At 35.8% G+C, this 14,733-nt stretch overlaps 1 protein-coding gene across 3 annotated transcripts in view; it reads left to right on the plus strand.

Moving 5' to 3' along the window:
* The window catches only part of CEP350 (centrosomal protein 350), a 108,434-nt gene that overhangs the window by 62,008 nt on the left and 31,693 nt on the right, over window positions 1-14,733 (plus strand). For all 3 annotated transcript variants that reach the window (XM_058175292.1, XM_058175294.1, XM_058175293.1), the window contains exons 18-26: window positions 573-683; window positions 1,204-1,344; window positions 1,448-1,581; window positions 2,231-2,350; window positions 4,741-4,895; window positions 7,009-7,202; window positions 8,288-8,472; window positions 9,250-9,337; window positions 13,874-14,017. In XM_058175292.1, the coding sequence (XP_058031275.1) occupies window positions 573-683; window positions 1,204-1,344; window positions 1,448-1,581; window positions 2,231-2,350; window positions 4,741-4,895; window positions 7,009-7,202; window positions 8,288-8,472; window positions 9,250-9,337; window positions 13,874-14,017 (1,272 nt within the window). The remainder of the gene's footprint in view (window positions 1-572; window positions 684-1,203; window positions 1,345-1,447; window positions 1,582-2,230; window positions 2,351-4,740; window positions 4,896-7,008; window positions 7,203-8,287; window positions 8,473-9,249; window positions 9,338-13,873; window positions 14,018-14,733) is intronic.

Raw genomic sequence — 14,733 nt, forward strand, 5'->3', positions numbered from 1 at the left:
TTCGAGAGAAGAGCGGTATACAAATTAAATTATTATTATCATTATTATTATTCTAAAGCAACAAAAATTCTGGGATCTTTATTCCAGTAATTGTGTATTTTTGAAATCTAATTTTCCTAAAAAAAGATTGTAGCTACAATTTTCAAACATGCCTGGCATTCTAGTTAAAAAATATATTAATTATATTTTCTGTTTTATCCTTAAGGACCAGAGGTTGTATACTGTGGTTTTTGTATTTTAAATTGTATTTTGTATTTTACAACCATCCAGAGTTACTACTGTGAGATGAGCAGCTATATAAATCTAATTAATTACCTAGGTTATTCACCAAGAAATTGGTACTAAAAAGTATTAAAGTAGGAACAGATGCTGAAATATTAAAGCAAATTATTTTATAATTATATTATAATTAAATATCTGATATATTACAGCTACTAAATTAAAACCATTTAGAATTAAGTTAATGAGCCATTACTTTTTTTAAATGATGGAAAATTGTACCACCCTTTTGCATAATTCTATAAAAAGGAAGAATGTAAGTGAATAAACATAAAGTAATTTTTCATCTGTAGTCACAGCAGCAGAGGCATGAGAGGGACTTGGCTCTTCTAAAGCTCAAGGCAGAGCAAGAGATGTTGGAAAATCAAAAGAATCTGGAAGAGGCAAAACAAAAAACAGCTCAGGTAATGTAGCATTTTAAACAGCTTGGGGAAAAAACCAAAAATAGAATCTTTTTCTATAGAGAAATGGCTGGCAATGGCAATTGATGGTAGTTCAAAATGATAGGCAGTATATTGATATATTGGAACATTGTGTTAGTGATGCGATGCACTAGTAATCAGCAAAAGCATTTCTTCACAAAGTGGTATATTTTGCCAATATTTCTCTAAATTATTACAATTTTCCTTGTTCAAGTCAGGGTTGCAGCTTGATGATTTTTACTTTTTTTGAACCACTTATCAGAACCAACATACTTAAAGAACACCTTCCGTCCATGTGAGAATTCTTATTCTTCATTTATAAAACTGTGATCTAAAATTACACTTCCAATCAGTAACATGAAATAAATTTTGTTATTAAGGTAACAATCCTTCCCCTAAGGCAAAGAAGAAGAATTTCATGTTCAGGTTAAGGTCAAAGCACAGCTACACTTTCAGTGAAAGTAAATAGATTTCAAAACCAAATTTGCATTACCATGTATAGGTCCAGGCCGAATCATTACATAAGTTGGCACAATCACATCAGGAGGCAGCTGAGACTCTAAAAGAGACCACATCTAAGATTGCAACTCATCAGCTGGAGACAGCCCTGTTGACTGCAGATACTGCTCGTCAGATACGAGAAGTGAGTTATTTTCTGTGGATTTTTATACCTTTATGGTTTCAAATGCACCATAAGAACTTCATTGGTGTATTTGAAACCTGTATTTTGCTCTGCTTTTTATTAGATGACAGAACTTGCACGTTTCCAGATCTCTGATGCAGTTGGTACTACTGCAGCTCCAGTTACTACATTATTTGACCAAGAACGGAAGCACAGTTCAGCATTCATAAAGCAATTAAAACTTCACAATATGAACAGGTATTTTATATAGAAATTTAATTTGAGGCTGTAATATTTTTAATGAAGGTACTTCAATAAGGAAAGTTCATCAAAGCATCTGTAAATAGTAGATTTCCTTGATAATTCCATTGACTGACTTATTATAGGCCGGTAAGAAGACCTCAGTCATAGAAAGTTGCCACTTCATTATGTAATTTTGTTTTCACAAATTTGCCTCAAGTGTGTAGGAAAGGAATAACTACAAATGAGGGCCGCCAAGGCTCACATGGTAAGACGCTGAATCAGTCCTCTGCCTCCCCCGTCCCCCCACCCCCAAATGCTGATTTTGAAAGGAAGAGCCTTTTAGTTTTTCCAACCAATTTAGATCCGTTTCACAGGCTCTCTGGCATGAAACTTCCTTCTCCTATCAAGTACCCCATCTATTGTGAGAAAGAAGCAGACAGAACGATGTGCTTAGAGCTTTGCTAGTTTAGGAATTCTCTCTTGTTCTCCTATACTTGATAGAAAAAGGAACAATAAAAGCTGATTCTTATGCAAATATACTACATTGGAAATTACCATTTCTTTTACATTAATACATTGCATTTGTGTTCAGTTATTTGTCAGTCAATTGCAAACACTGCTGTGATTTTTAAAATAATTCAAACTTTCCTATTTTCTTTAATAGAAAAGCAGATTCAACCACCACGCCATCAGGTAGAGAGGAGACAAATGACTCAAAGCATCATTATTTAAATGCATTTGATAGCTATTCAGAATCATCAAGATCAAAGGCACATGATCAGAGGTGAGACACAAAATTTATAATCACTATATACCAAGTATAAATTCAACCAAGTAAGATGATTTGGTTTACTTAATGCAGGAAATGATGCAGCGGTGGGTTGCTGCCAGTTCGTCCCAAATTGGGCGAACCGGTAGCGGCAGCGGGAGTCTCCGACCACTCACCCAGACATTTCTGCACATGCGCAGAAGCGTCGTGAGCACACGAGCGAACTAGTAGTGGCAGGATTTGAAACTCACTACTGAAATGATGTCTAGGTTGAGGTTCTTTTTCTCAAATAGTATTTTCGATAACCTATATTTATTTTTGTGAATTCAAAACTAGCTCAAAATATTTTTAAACCAATTGCTATATTTAAAATAATAACCCTAACAATTCATTAGATTTATGGGGCTGTAAAATCAAAAAATTTCAAGGCAGTATACAGAGTCTAAAAAACCCAATAATATATAAATAGAAATACTACTAATTGGGGGAATAAGTTTCTGAAAAGTAGTATGCAGAAACTCTTGAATATGAAGTATTTTGGACTTGAAGTACCCAATTTCTGGGCTTGAATGAAACAGTTTTTTGACTTTGCAGGAAACATTACAACTTGTCTAAGCTTAAATTGGATCCTGTTGACATCTATTTTGAGTTAAAATGGATCTGTTTGAATTTAGAACAGTTTGAGAATAGTAGAACCAGATAAGAATAATTCTAGTAAGGTAAAGTTGGAAAATCTGTATGAAGCTTGAGGTAGCATTTTCAGATTTTAAATGTACTGCACATGTTTGATAAAGACTCAGACTTCAAATTTATTGCTGAAGCCTTGGGTTAGATATTTGAAATGACTTTCTCTTGAGCTATTAGTCTTAACAAATTTTTAAAAACTGCCTGCATGAAACTTAAGCATATATTGGTGATGACTTGTAGACAAATTGAAGGTTCTTGTTTTGCGAATTGCAGAGTGAGTCAATTTTGAATGGTAAGGTTTACAAAGTTAATGAGGTAATTTGAAAAGGATGATCTTGAAAATGAGTGAGAGTTCTAGATTCCTAGTACATCTCTGACTCTGCATGCTCTCCCCAACTGAAATTAATCTTTTTGCACAAATATCTTTTTTAAGAAGAACAAATATTAGTTTACACTTCTGAGAGATGGTTATTTTTGCTGCTTGCACCCCTTACAAGAGCTATTTTGCAAATTTTGCAGACATTGACATTGTTTCAAAATTGCTAATACACTTACAAGCCCTAAAAGTAGGGACACTCCTAATTCTGACTTTTCAGGCATGAAGTATCAAGAGCAAATGGAATACGTGCTTGTTTGTTTCTCAATGGACTTTACAGTTCTTCTTCTAAAAATGGTTTGAGCCACCAGTGTGAACATATTCCATCAACTGTATATGTTAGCCATCATAGCTAGCTCTTCAGGATGGAAAACATTTGCTATCACTAGGTTATCGAAGACCTTGATTCTGCTTCTTGTAAAAACAATGGGACCCTGGATTTTTAAAATATGTAATTTAAATTTTATACTCTGTGATGTGAAAGTGAATTCCTAGGGGAGAAGGGTTTAAAGAGTACACAATGCAAGCACATATTTTCGAATTCATTATTTATTTTATATTTTAACTTATTTGTATAACTGCCAAACTCACAGGAAAGTGATTTGGAGCAGTATATAGCACTGCATTAAAGAAATCAATAAATATATACAAAACAATCACAATTTAAAAATACTATACTAAAACTACAAAGCAGGTGAGGTGAGATGAGGATGATATTAGCCACAGTAAGGGATGCATCACAAAATCACCCTGGTCCCCTGGAACCTGCAGGCCTAGTAACATAGTGAGAGACTTGCAAAATGTTGAAAAGGATAAAACTAATGTCATTTCCAAGAGGGTACAAGGTGTGTACCACAGCAGAGAGGACCTGGGACCTGCCAAATATAATTCTGTAGCAGTTGGGCTCATTGCATGCCTTCTCTGCCAGACCCTATGAGATGGGCAGATGCGAAGAGGGGTCCCCTCAGATAACCTGGTCCCATTCCATAAAGGGCTTAAAGGTAAAAACCAGTACTTTGAATTGAAGCCAGAAGCAAACTGGCAACCAATGTGGCTTGAGGAGCACAGATGTAATGTGTTCCACTCTAGGGCCATGCACACAACTGCCCATGCTGCTGCATTCTTCATCAGTTGAAGTTTCCAGATACTTTTCAAGGACAGCTCCATATAGAATACATTGCAGAAACCCAAAGGGGAGGTGACTAGCACATGAGGGACTATGAGCAGAGCCCCTGGATCCAGGAATGGGTGCAACTGGCACACACCACGAAGCTGTGCAAATTCATTCTACGCATTACATCAATATTAATTCAGGACTCCTGTACGCCTTTTTATAATACAGTAGTAGCAGCAGTCGGCAGGAAAGTCCATCTTCCAAGGAAACCAAGAAACTTTCTCATCGTGAAAAACCAAGCAGTTCCATTGAGGAGGAAGCTCCCACGGCAGTCAACGATTCACTGCAGAATAATAGTATCCCATCCATTCATGATGAGAGAGGTTAGTTTTCAGATCAATATTTAACCAAAGCAATGTTCATTCAATTTTTTCTTCATAACTGTGTTCTTTCTACTGCTGTGTCAATGGTTTTAGTGATGGGTTACATGGTAATAATATAAAAATAATTCCCTACACATTCTCACCATCCTGATTTCTTTATATGTTTGTTTTTGAGTAACCATCTGTTGGACTCTGCAGAACTTGCAGTCTGACAGTATCACTGCCAGATTGTCTTGGCTTGCTTTTGCTTTCATCCTCCTTATTATTAGAACTATTGGCTGGATTCCTCCTCTTCTTGTGCTAGTCATCATTTTAAAGAAAAAATGGTAAATTTAATCTCAAGCATGCATACATGTATGAATGCTGTGAAACAAATCTTCAGAATTTGTTTGGTTGCTTTTGCTGGTATTTCCAAAAAATGGAATTTTTGGAATTGGGGTGGGGAAGGATGTATATTACAATCACTGTAGTTACCGTATTTTTCAGAGTATAAGACGCACCTTAGTTTTTGGGAAGGAAAATAAGAAAAAAGCTGATTGGCGGGTGGATCGGAATAACTCCAACCAGCTGTTCCCAGAGGAGAATTTTAGCAACAGGTTCCTTGGTTGTGAGCTCTGTGCCTTGCTTTTTTTTCAGCCTCTGAAGCCTCTGTTTCAGAGGCTTTTTTTCTGAAGCTTCATTTCAGAGGCTTTTTTTCTGAAGCTTCGTTTCTGAAGCTCCATTTCAGAGGCTTTTTTCAGCCTCTGAAACCTCCGTTTCATTCAGAGTATAAGATGCACTCAGATTTTCACCCTCTTTTTTGGGGGGGGAAAGGTGCATCTTATACTCCAAAAAATATGGTAGTTTTCAGTAGATTCCAATAAGAGCTATTATTGAGGAATAGTAAAGTTTATTTCCTTGCCCCAAAACATGTAAGCTGAAAGAGGGCAAAATTAGTTCATAGCCTGATTTTTTTTCTGCCATCCCTTCTAAGAAGAAGTATTTTGGAAAGAGCTTTCCTAACATTGAATGTTCTGACTTCTTTTGACAGGACATATATATATGTACTAGAATTGAATGAATCCTTTAGGAGAAAATGATTCAGAACATAAATGTCTGTACACAATGTCTTTTTAAGGAACTGCAGCTTTTTTCTGATTGGTTCATCTGCTTTGAAAGTTGTTCCAGTATCTTCAAAGGCTTCTGTAGACACAAGCAAGACAACTGGTAGTAGCCTCAAGAGAGCCAGGAAACATTGCAGCAGCTTTAATGGTTTGAAAACAGCTACTATGTAGTCCATGGATTACAACCATTTGTTCAGTGAGCATTCATAGTTACAAGGGTGCTGAAGAAGAGGGACTTAGAATTGGTCCTTGGAACTCCAGCCATTGCAGTGCTCACAATCATGTTGTTGCAATCCAGGTACTTGGGCAGGTGGCTTGCGATTGCAATGTTACTGCAAATTGTGATCACATGATCAACAAGCAAAGGTGGTGATAAGGCCAGCAGAAAGGTTGCAAGTTGCTCCCACTTTTTTTTCTAAAGTGCCCCACTGCAGAGTACATGAACCCCTGCTGACCTACCTGCCCATACTCAGTAGTGCCCATTTATAGCACCTGTGGCTTCCACTGGCCAGTAGCACCCACTCACCTCCAATAGCTCTCACCCATCAGCTTGCTTGCCTAGGGCTCCAGACATATGAGATCCTCTCTTAACAACCCAGGTGAACTCTTGGTTACAAGAACCAGGTCTGCTGGGATTGTTGTTGCTAAGCAGTGAGGTTAGGTGATATCATGCTTTACAACCCACATCACATAGGGATGGAACGTCTGATTCCAGTTAAGGTTGCAATTCAAGGGCTACCTGTACATACCTGCTCTTGCATCTTCCCCAAACATGTCTCTCAAAGGGTTTACATAGCTCAATTATGTAATAGTCATCCAAAGAGTCTGTGTATACGTTCATTGTGTTCGTAATAAGGTCAGGAATTTTGATAGTTAGGCACATCTATATTTCTGTCCATTCAGTCAGTATTTACTCATTCAATTTTTGCAACATAATCTTATTTTGTAACATTTTTTGTTCTGTAATGAATTTCTTATTTTCCCCCCCTTCTTGTATTGTATCTTTTCAGATTCCACTTCTATTGCCACAGAATATTCCCTAAAATTTGATGAGTCTATGACAGAAGATGAGATTGAAGAGCAATCATTCCGGTCTTTATTGCCTTCTGAGAGCCACCGCCGGATCAATCTGAAGAAACGAAATCACCAAGTTTATTCTGATGAGGAAACTTCTCCTGGAAAGCCTACCCTGTCACCTGTTAAGGCAAGATTTCAATAGGTTTAAGCTATTCATTTTTCGGAATCTTAAATGTATAGGCCCGTTTTCCAATTAACGATTGTATAGGAATTTTGTTAATGCATATGTTTTAGTTGTTTTAGCTGTTTTAAATTTGTTACAAATTATACAGTATATGTGTAACTGCTCTTTGAAGAACATTTGTCATAAAAAGTGAAACAATCAGCAGAAATAAATACATAGGTCTGTCCCTGAGTGTCTCACTGAAGGTGACATTATTTGACATTCTTTGCAGTAATCTGACTGCTGGGTCTAATCTATCTGCAAATGTTCATCATTATGTTGTCTGCTAAAGATTCAACATTTTGCACAAGTTATGGTTTTCTTCCCATAAATTTTTTCATGGAGAATGAAAAGAATGATCTCCTTGAATGCAGAGGGAATAATTCAATAAATAATAGGCATAATTCATGAAGATTGTTTTAAAAAATGAGTATCTATAGGTGAGGTGGATTTATAGAAATTTCTGGAAGTTTGATCTATGAATAGCTGCTAGTGGTAATAGCTGTATTAAAATCTAATTTAGATGCATTGTTTTGCCAAATATCATTTGCTGAATTTTAGTAAGACATTTTATAAAGACAGAATTACAGGAGACCAGCTTCTGCTTGTGGTCTTCCTAGAAAGCCAGTGTCAGATACCATTGAAAATATGCAACACATTCAAGTTAATAGTAGGTGCACTGGGAAGAATAATAGATGCTGGAATACCTTTGCACCTAAAAAATCATGTTTCCCTGTCCTCTTCCACCTCAACTGCAACTTTGTTAATGTTCTTGTTATCTGTTATTCTGTTGCTGCTTGTCTCAAGTTACTCATTTTCATATTCTCACATATAAATTTATTAAATGAATAAATGAACATTACCATATACATAAGTAGTCATGTATCTGCACTGTAGAAAACAGTATTTCTTTATAACAACAATGGAAATCTGGTAATGATTAGTGTAAAAGTACAACTGTGAAAACGGTTTGGAACATCAACAGTTTGCCCCCAGTAAAGAGATTGTGAATTCCAGCAAAACTATTTTTTATTTTATTTTTTTATCAGGAGCTAAACCTGCCATTTTCAGGAGGGCAAGACAGTTTTTCTAAATTTACAATGGAAATGGTACGGCAGTACATGAGAGAAGAAGAAATGCGAGCTGCTCACCAGTCTTCGCTGCTCCGATTACGTGAAAAGGCACTTAAAGAGAAGACTAAGGCTGAACTAGCTTGGCTAGAACACCAGAAACGGTAAAGCTGGAAACCCCACGATGTATAACATAACCAAGAGTTTTTTACCCATCCTAAGGATTTCGGGCTTTTTTGATTTATGTTAAATTCTTATTGCAAATGTTTTATGAATGCCATGAAAGAGATAGCAAACTAAGGAGAGTTCTATGCAATTTTAATATGATCACAATGTCTTTAATTTTGTTTGGTTTGTACTCGCATCTTTGTACTTATGACGTTATACTTTACATCATAATGAGGATATTTTCTCAAACAAAGTGTTTTTTTAAAAAGATCGTTCAAATGTAGTTTTGTTTCTTTGATTATTTATACTTTTCCTATAATATATGAAACAAAGTATTAAAAAGTTATGATATTTATGTAGTTACTTACCAAGCACATCTCAATAAGCCGCCCTGAGTCTTCGGAGAAGGGCGGGGTATAAATGTAAACCAAAAAAAAAAAAAAAAAAAATTATATTAAAGTAACCAAAATATTTTTACAATCCCCAAGGTATGTCACAACTTTTGAGGCCCCTAATGTTTGGAAATTGAAAGTTGAAAAATTTGATGTGCCCTTAATATAGTATCATATGTTTAATTATCTCACCTCTTCACATCTAAATTTTTTAAACAAATGTTGAATTGCTTCCAAATTTCCTTATGCATTTGCTGTCATTATCACAGGATAAAACTCCTGTGTTTTATCAATAATGTAAAAAGCCAAACGAAAAAAAATGAGGGAAATAATTCAATGCAGAAGTGGAAGAAATTTAATTTTGTTGCTATTTATTTTTAGACATTTACGAGATAAAGGAGAAGATGATAAAATGCCACCTATCCGTAAAAAACAACGTGGCCTGCTTCTTAAACTTCAGCAAGAGAAGGTAAACACTACTTTTATGTTCGATTGCTTTGAGCTGCCTCATAGGTGAGAGTACCTGGCCAATCTTGGCTATTCTCAGAAGGCCAGGTACTCTCCAGTCTTGGCTATTCTTAGAAGGTAAAATGAGAATAACCATTGTTAGAATTTGGACAGAGGATCTCCCAAGAATTCCAGGGATGTAGACTAGATTGGATAGGAAACAAACCCCCACAAAGCACTTTTTTCATTCTGTCAAGAAACTTGAATAGATGCTCTCACCAAGAGCTGGAGTTCATATAATTGTGTTTTTACTTTGAGGTAGTTCTGACTCAGTTAATTTTTAAACAGGTTGTTAATTGGGTATGCAAATATTCTGAAAGTCATAATATTTGAAGTCATAATTAGTGCAACTATCTACAAATAACGGATTTATTAAGATTTCCAATAGATTTATTGGAGGGTGTTGACTTAGTGTTGATCCAAAATACAACCTTATTTTGCGTTTTATCTAGTGTAAACAACAATTATTGCCAAAGGGCTGGTTCTGGGATACTGGAGTAACTTGTAGTAGTTTGTACTAATGTCATATGTATTTATTTAAAGAAATATTAATTTTAATAGACTAGTATCATATTAATAATTTGAATTGACATTTATGTGAAAAGATAACATATTTTCTTTTGAATAAATTTACTATGTTGGATGATATACAGTACTGGCCATAGGGCATTTATTGTAAAATAAATGGTGAGAAAATGTCAATTTTGACCCATAAAGTGACAATTTTGATACAGTACTTAAGCACATATTATTCTAAAAGTAAAGACTGTGCACTGTGGCAACCCAAAATTAACAACTATAATTATTATATACACAGTCATGTGAAATCACAGCTGCCCTTTTTTTAGCTGGTATTGACCTTCATGTGCACTGAATTATTCCCAAGAATCTAGGATATCATAATATAGCAGCGTAGAGTATGTGCAGATTCAAATAGTGTGGTCTTTTGTAACTGCAGTTGGAGATGTTGTCAATGTACAAGATTTTTTGCATTGTCACCCAATGTGTTAATAACCATTGGGACCATCAGGGCTGGTTTTTGCCATAATCTTTCAACTTCGGTTTTCATATTTGGATACTTTGTGATCTTCTTCAGTTCTTTGTCTTCTGTTCTATATCCCTTGGTATTGCCACATCAATTATCCATATTTTATTCTTTTCAACAACAGCTAAATGTGCGTGTTGTATGCCAAGACTTTATATATTTGTATTTGGAAATCCCATAGTATTTTAAACTAGTCATTTTTTACTATCACTTCAACTATATATTCCAATCAATTTTCATTTTTACAGTTCCAGTGAATCATTTTGGCGACTGTGTTATGTCATTGTTTATAATCAGTTTATGTGATCTTCTTACACACAAACTGAGTATATGATCTACTCTTTTTTAACAGAATAACAGGATTGGAAGGGACCTTGGGGTCTTCTAGTCCAACCCTGTGCTCAGGAAGGAAACCCTATACCATTTCAGATAATTATTTTCTGCCTCTTTGCACAATATGCACTTTGAATCATTTGATCATTTTTCAGTTCTACCTTTGATTGTATTAGCTTGCTTTTGAGCAGCCAAAATCAAGACTTCAGTTTCGTTTTTTTAATATTCCAGTTATAAGCCATTCCAGGTTTTATCTTTATTTACTTTGCCCTCAAATCTTTGTAGAAATTGAGCATGTAATGCTTTTCCTTGCCAGCATTCAGTTTGTATTTTTATTGCATTATTTCAACATTCACAGTTTGTTTCCTGTCCATTCAGTAAGTTCCAGTTTTTTACTTGCATCAATCCTTGTTCTTTGCTGTGTTTTACTTAATCAACCAATGCAAACTTTTTTCTTTGACAGTTTATTTGACTTGAAATGAATCTCTGCCTCCATTTCTGCAAGGCGGATATAATCTATCAATATCATTAGAGGGATGTCATGCATAGTGAATAGTCACTTGCTTTTTTTTTCCTCAATCCAAACTATCCAGATGAGCTTATATCTATTTAATAATTCCAACAGGTATTAATGTGCAGGTATTGATGGCTTTGATGGTGTTTCAATCGTTCAATTGTGTCTCACACTTCGGTTATATTCATTGCTAACCACACTTTTAACTTATCCATACTTCAAGTTATCTAACTATAAAATGCCCAGACACCACTTGTAGGCAGCTTATATTATTATTATTATTATTATTATTATTATTATTATTATTATTATTATTATTATTATTATTATTATTATTATTATTATGCTTAGTTTCATAATCAACCCGATGTTTAGATTGGCTTTGGCATTTTGATCCACTTACTGATTCCTTTCCAAGGACCTGGGTTAGGGAGATTTTGTTCTTTGATGGTGTTAAAAGAATGGTCTCGAGATGTAAGCCTTTTGCGATTGACTGATGGTGATTTTATCAATGCTGATGGTGTTCAAGTGGTGCTCCAGATCTCCTGGGATTGCACCCAAGGCACCTATTGGTACTATCTTTGCTTTCTGTTGCCACAGTTCTTCTACTTCTATTTGCAGGTCTTTATACTTTGTGATTTTCTCCAGTTCTTTCTCTTCTATTCTGCTGTCTCCAGGTACCCATTGTCCACTATCCAGACTTTTTTTGTCTGTCTTATTGAAATTGTTAAGTCTGGGTGTTATGTGGCAGGTGCTTGTCTGTTTGAATTCTGAAATCCCAGAGTACTTTAGCTCCGTCATTTTCTTTTACTTGGTCTCACCAGTTCTTGCTTGTAGGCAAACTGTATTTCCTGCAGATATTTCAGTGCATCTTCCATTCTTGCTGCTTCGTCATGCTATTGTTTGTAGTCAGTCTCTGTGATCTTCTTGCAATAGTTAACTAGCGCTGAGAAACAGGAAACAGAGCACAGGGTGCCTCAGGGTGGGAGGCCTTGGGAAACCTAGGGCAGGCAGGCCTAGCCCTTTACTAGGTCTTCCAGGGCCGTCCTACACATGAGGCGCCCTGTGTTCTGCTTAATGGCCCATGCAGATGCTTAACAACCACATCAGGGAGAGTAGGAATGTGAGTTGTTAAGTAAAGCAATCATGTGAACTGAATGACCATCACAACATGACTTTAATGACTCCATTTTGGTCGTAAGTTGGTGACTATCTGTACCAACAGTCCTTAAAGTTACAGCTGTTACAGCATCCTCACAGCCATGTGATCAAAATTTTGGGAGCTTGGCAACCCATGTGCATTTATGACCACAGCATGCACTTCATTTCTCCCCATGCCCCTATCTCCCCATCTCTCTCTCCTTTCCTTTTGGCTGCCTTGCACTTCAGTACATGCACTTGCTGCTCCAAGCTGATTTTTGCCATCTTCCTCCTGCTGCTGCTGAAGTGTACCCAGACTGAGGCCCCTGCTCATTTTTCATGCACGGTCTTCATGTAAATGGTTACAGAGTGCAAGAAGACCAAAAAGGCAGAGATGGGAGAGAGAGAGGTGGAAATTGAAGTAGAGGTAAGGTTGCTATGCAGGAAAAGTATGAGATATTCACTTCACGACCGTGTGGTCCTGCTCACAACCAGAACTACTGATACTGCCGTTCCTAAGTGGTACACGTACATGATCTTCCACTTAATGACTGCTTTGCTTAGTGATGGAAATTCCTAGTTAGAGTCATTTGTGGATAGTCACTTGTTCAAGAATCTTAGTGCAACGGTAGGGAACATTTCAGTCTTTGTGCCAAATCACACATTTACACCCACAAAGCAGGAAAAATTAATTTTATAGAAAGCAAACAGATAAAACTCAAATACAGAGAAAATACAGGGAATGCTATTCCCCACCCCCACACTAATCATAATTACCACAGAGATGTTTAGGAAAGTTAATTAAGTTTTTTAAAAAATCATAGACTAGGAAAATTGATGTTTGCAAGGGAAATTTCCTGAAGCAAACTACTACCAATGAACACTATTTGGGGACAAATAGGCTTCAGTAGATGTTGCCCCTGCTCACAAGCTTTGGATCTGAAGTAACCAAACAAGAAGGAAATTGAAGAACAGACAGTAAAAAAAATTGAAAGCTGAAGATTCTTAATTTTAACTTTAGTTTAAAAAAAACATTAAAAAACATTTCTATTGCTATAATTTGTCCTAGGAAAGCTGTTTTAAAAATAACAACAAAGATAGTGATAAACAGAATTCAGAAAAAAGAATAAAGAGAGAGAAACCAAATTCATAATAAGTTCTAAATAGTGTGTAAGATAAATTGGTATGGGAAAGACGAGAGAATATTTACATTTTTGAAAGATTACATACAGAAGTAAAAACAACATTAATAAAATGACAGTATATAAAATAGAAGGAGAGAGTGGAGAGTTCTTTGGGGATTGGGATAAACTTCTAATAAACTTTGGATAAAAGCAACAAGCAGAAAATTGTAAAGTGTGGCACAGCATAGAATAAAAATGAAAAACCAAGGATATTTAAGAGGTAAACTGATGAGGAAATAACAGCTTATTTTTTGTTTTGTATTATCCTGTTTACCCATAAAGGCAGAAATTAAGCGCCTTCAGGAAGCTAATAAGGCAGCACGGAAAGAAAGGCAACTTATTCTTAAACAGCAGGAAGAAATTGAACGGATACGCCAGACGACTATGAAATTACAGGAAAAACTCAAGTCTGCAGGAGAAAACAAGGTGATAAGTTATAATGCAATTATTCTGCTTATTTTATTTATCCAGTTGATATTGTCAAATGAAACAGCATTTCATTTGAAGAATAGTATTTGTGACATTCTTAAGATACAAAGAATAAATGACCTTTTTTTTCTTAGTGTAGCAATTGTAGCTGTCATAATCTTAGATTTGGGGCTAACCTTTAATGTTGGTTGTATTGTGTGTATAATTGATACAAGAACCTTAACTAAGAAAGTGATACGACATCATTCTCAATCCACATATAGTATGTATTTTGGCTACCAGCAAATTTTATTTTTTAAAAAAAGCCATTCCCTCCTAAGATTTTAGAACTTAAAATTTTTGTTTTTTGAAAAATAAAATACAGGTGATCTTCTGTTAATGGCCATTCATTCAGTGACTGTTCAAACTTACAGTACTGCTGAAGAAATAGTACTTAGGACTGATGTTTGAAGTTCCACCTGTTACAGTGTCTCTGCCATCACATGATTACAATGAGCAACTGGCACAGATTACCACCGACCATTGTGTGCCCCTGTGCTCATGATATTTCCCGCCAGCTTCCCACTGGCAAAATTGGTGGGGAAGCTGGCAGGAAGTCAGAGCTTGCAGTTAATATAAAGTTTTCATTTAATGACACACATGGTCCTTATTTAACAATGATAAAAGATACTTCCAGAACTGTTGTTGCTAAGCAGCATGATCATGTGACATTA

This window comes from Ahaetulla prasina, chromosome 3, assembly GCF_028640845.1.
Source record: "Ahaetulla prasina isolate Xishuangbanna chromosome 3, ASM2864084v1, whole genome shotgun sequence".
Classification (NCBI taxonomy): domain Eukaryota; kingdom Metazoa; phylum Chordata; class Lepidosauria; order Squamata; family Colubridae; genus Ahaetulla; species Ahaetulla prasina.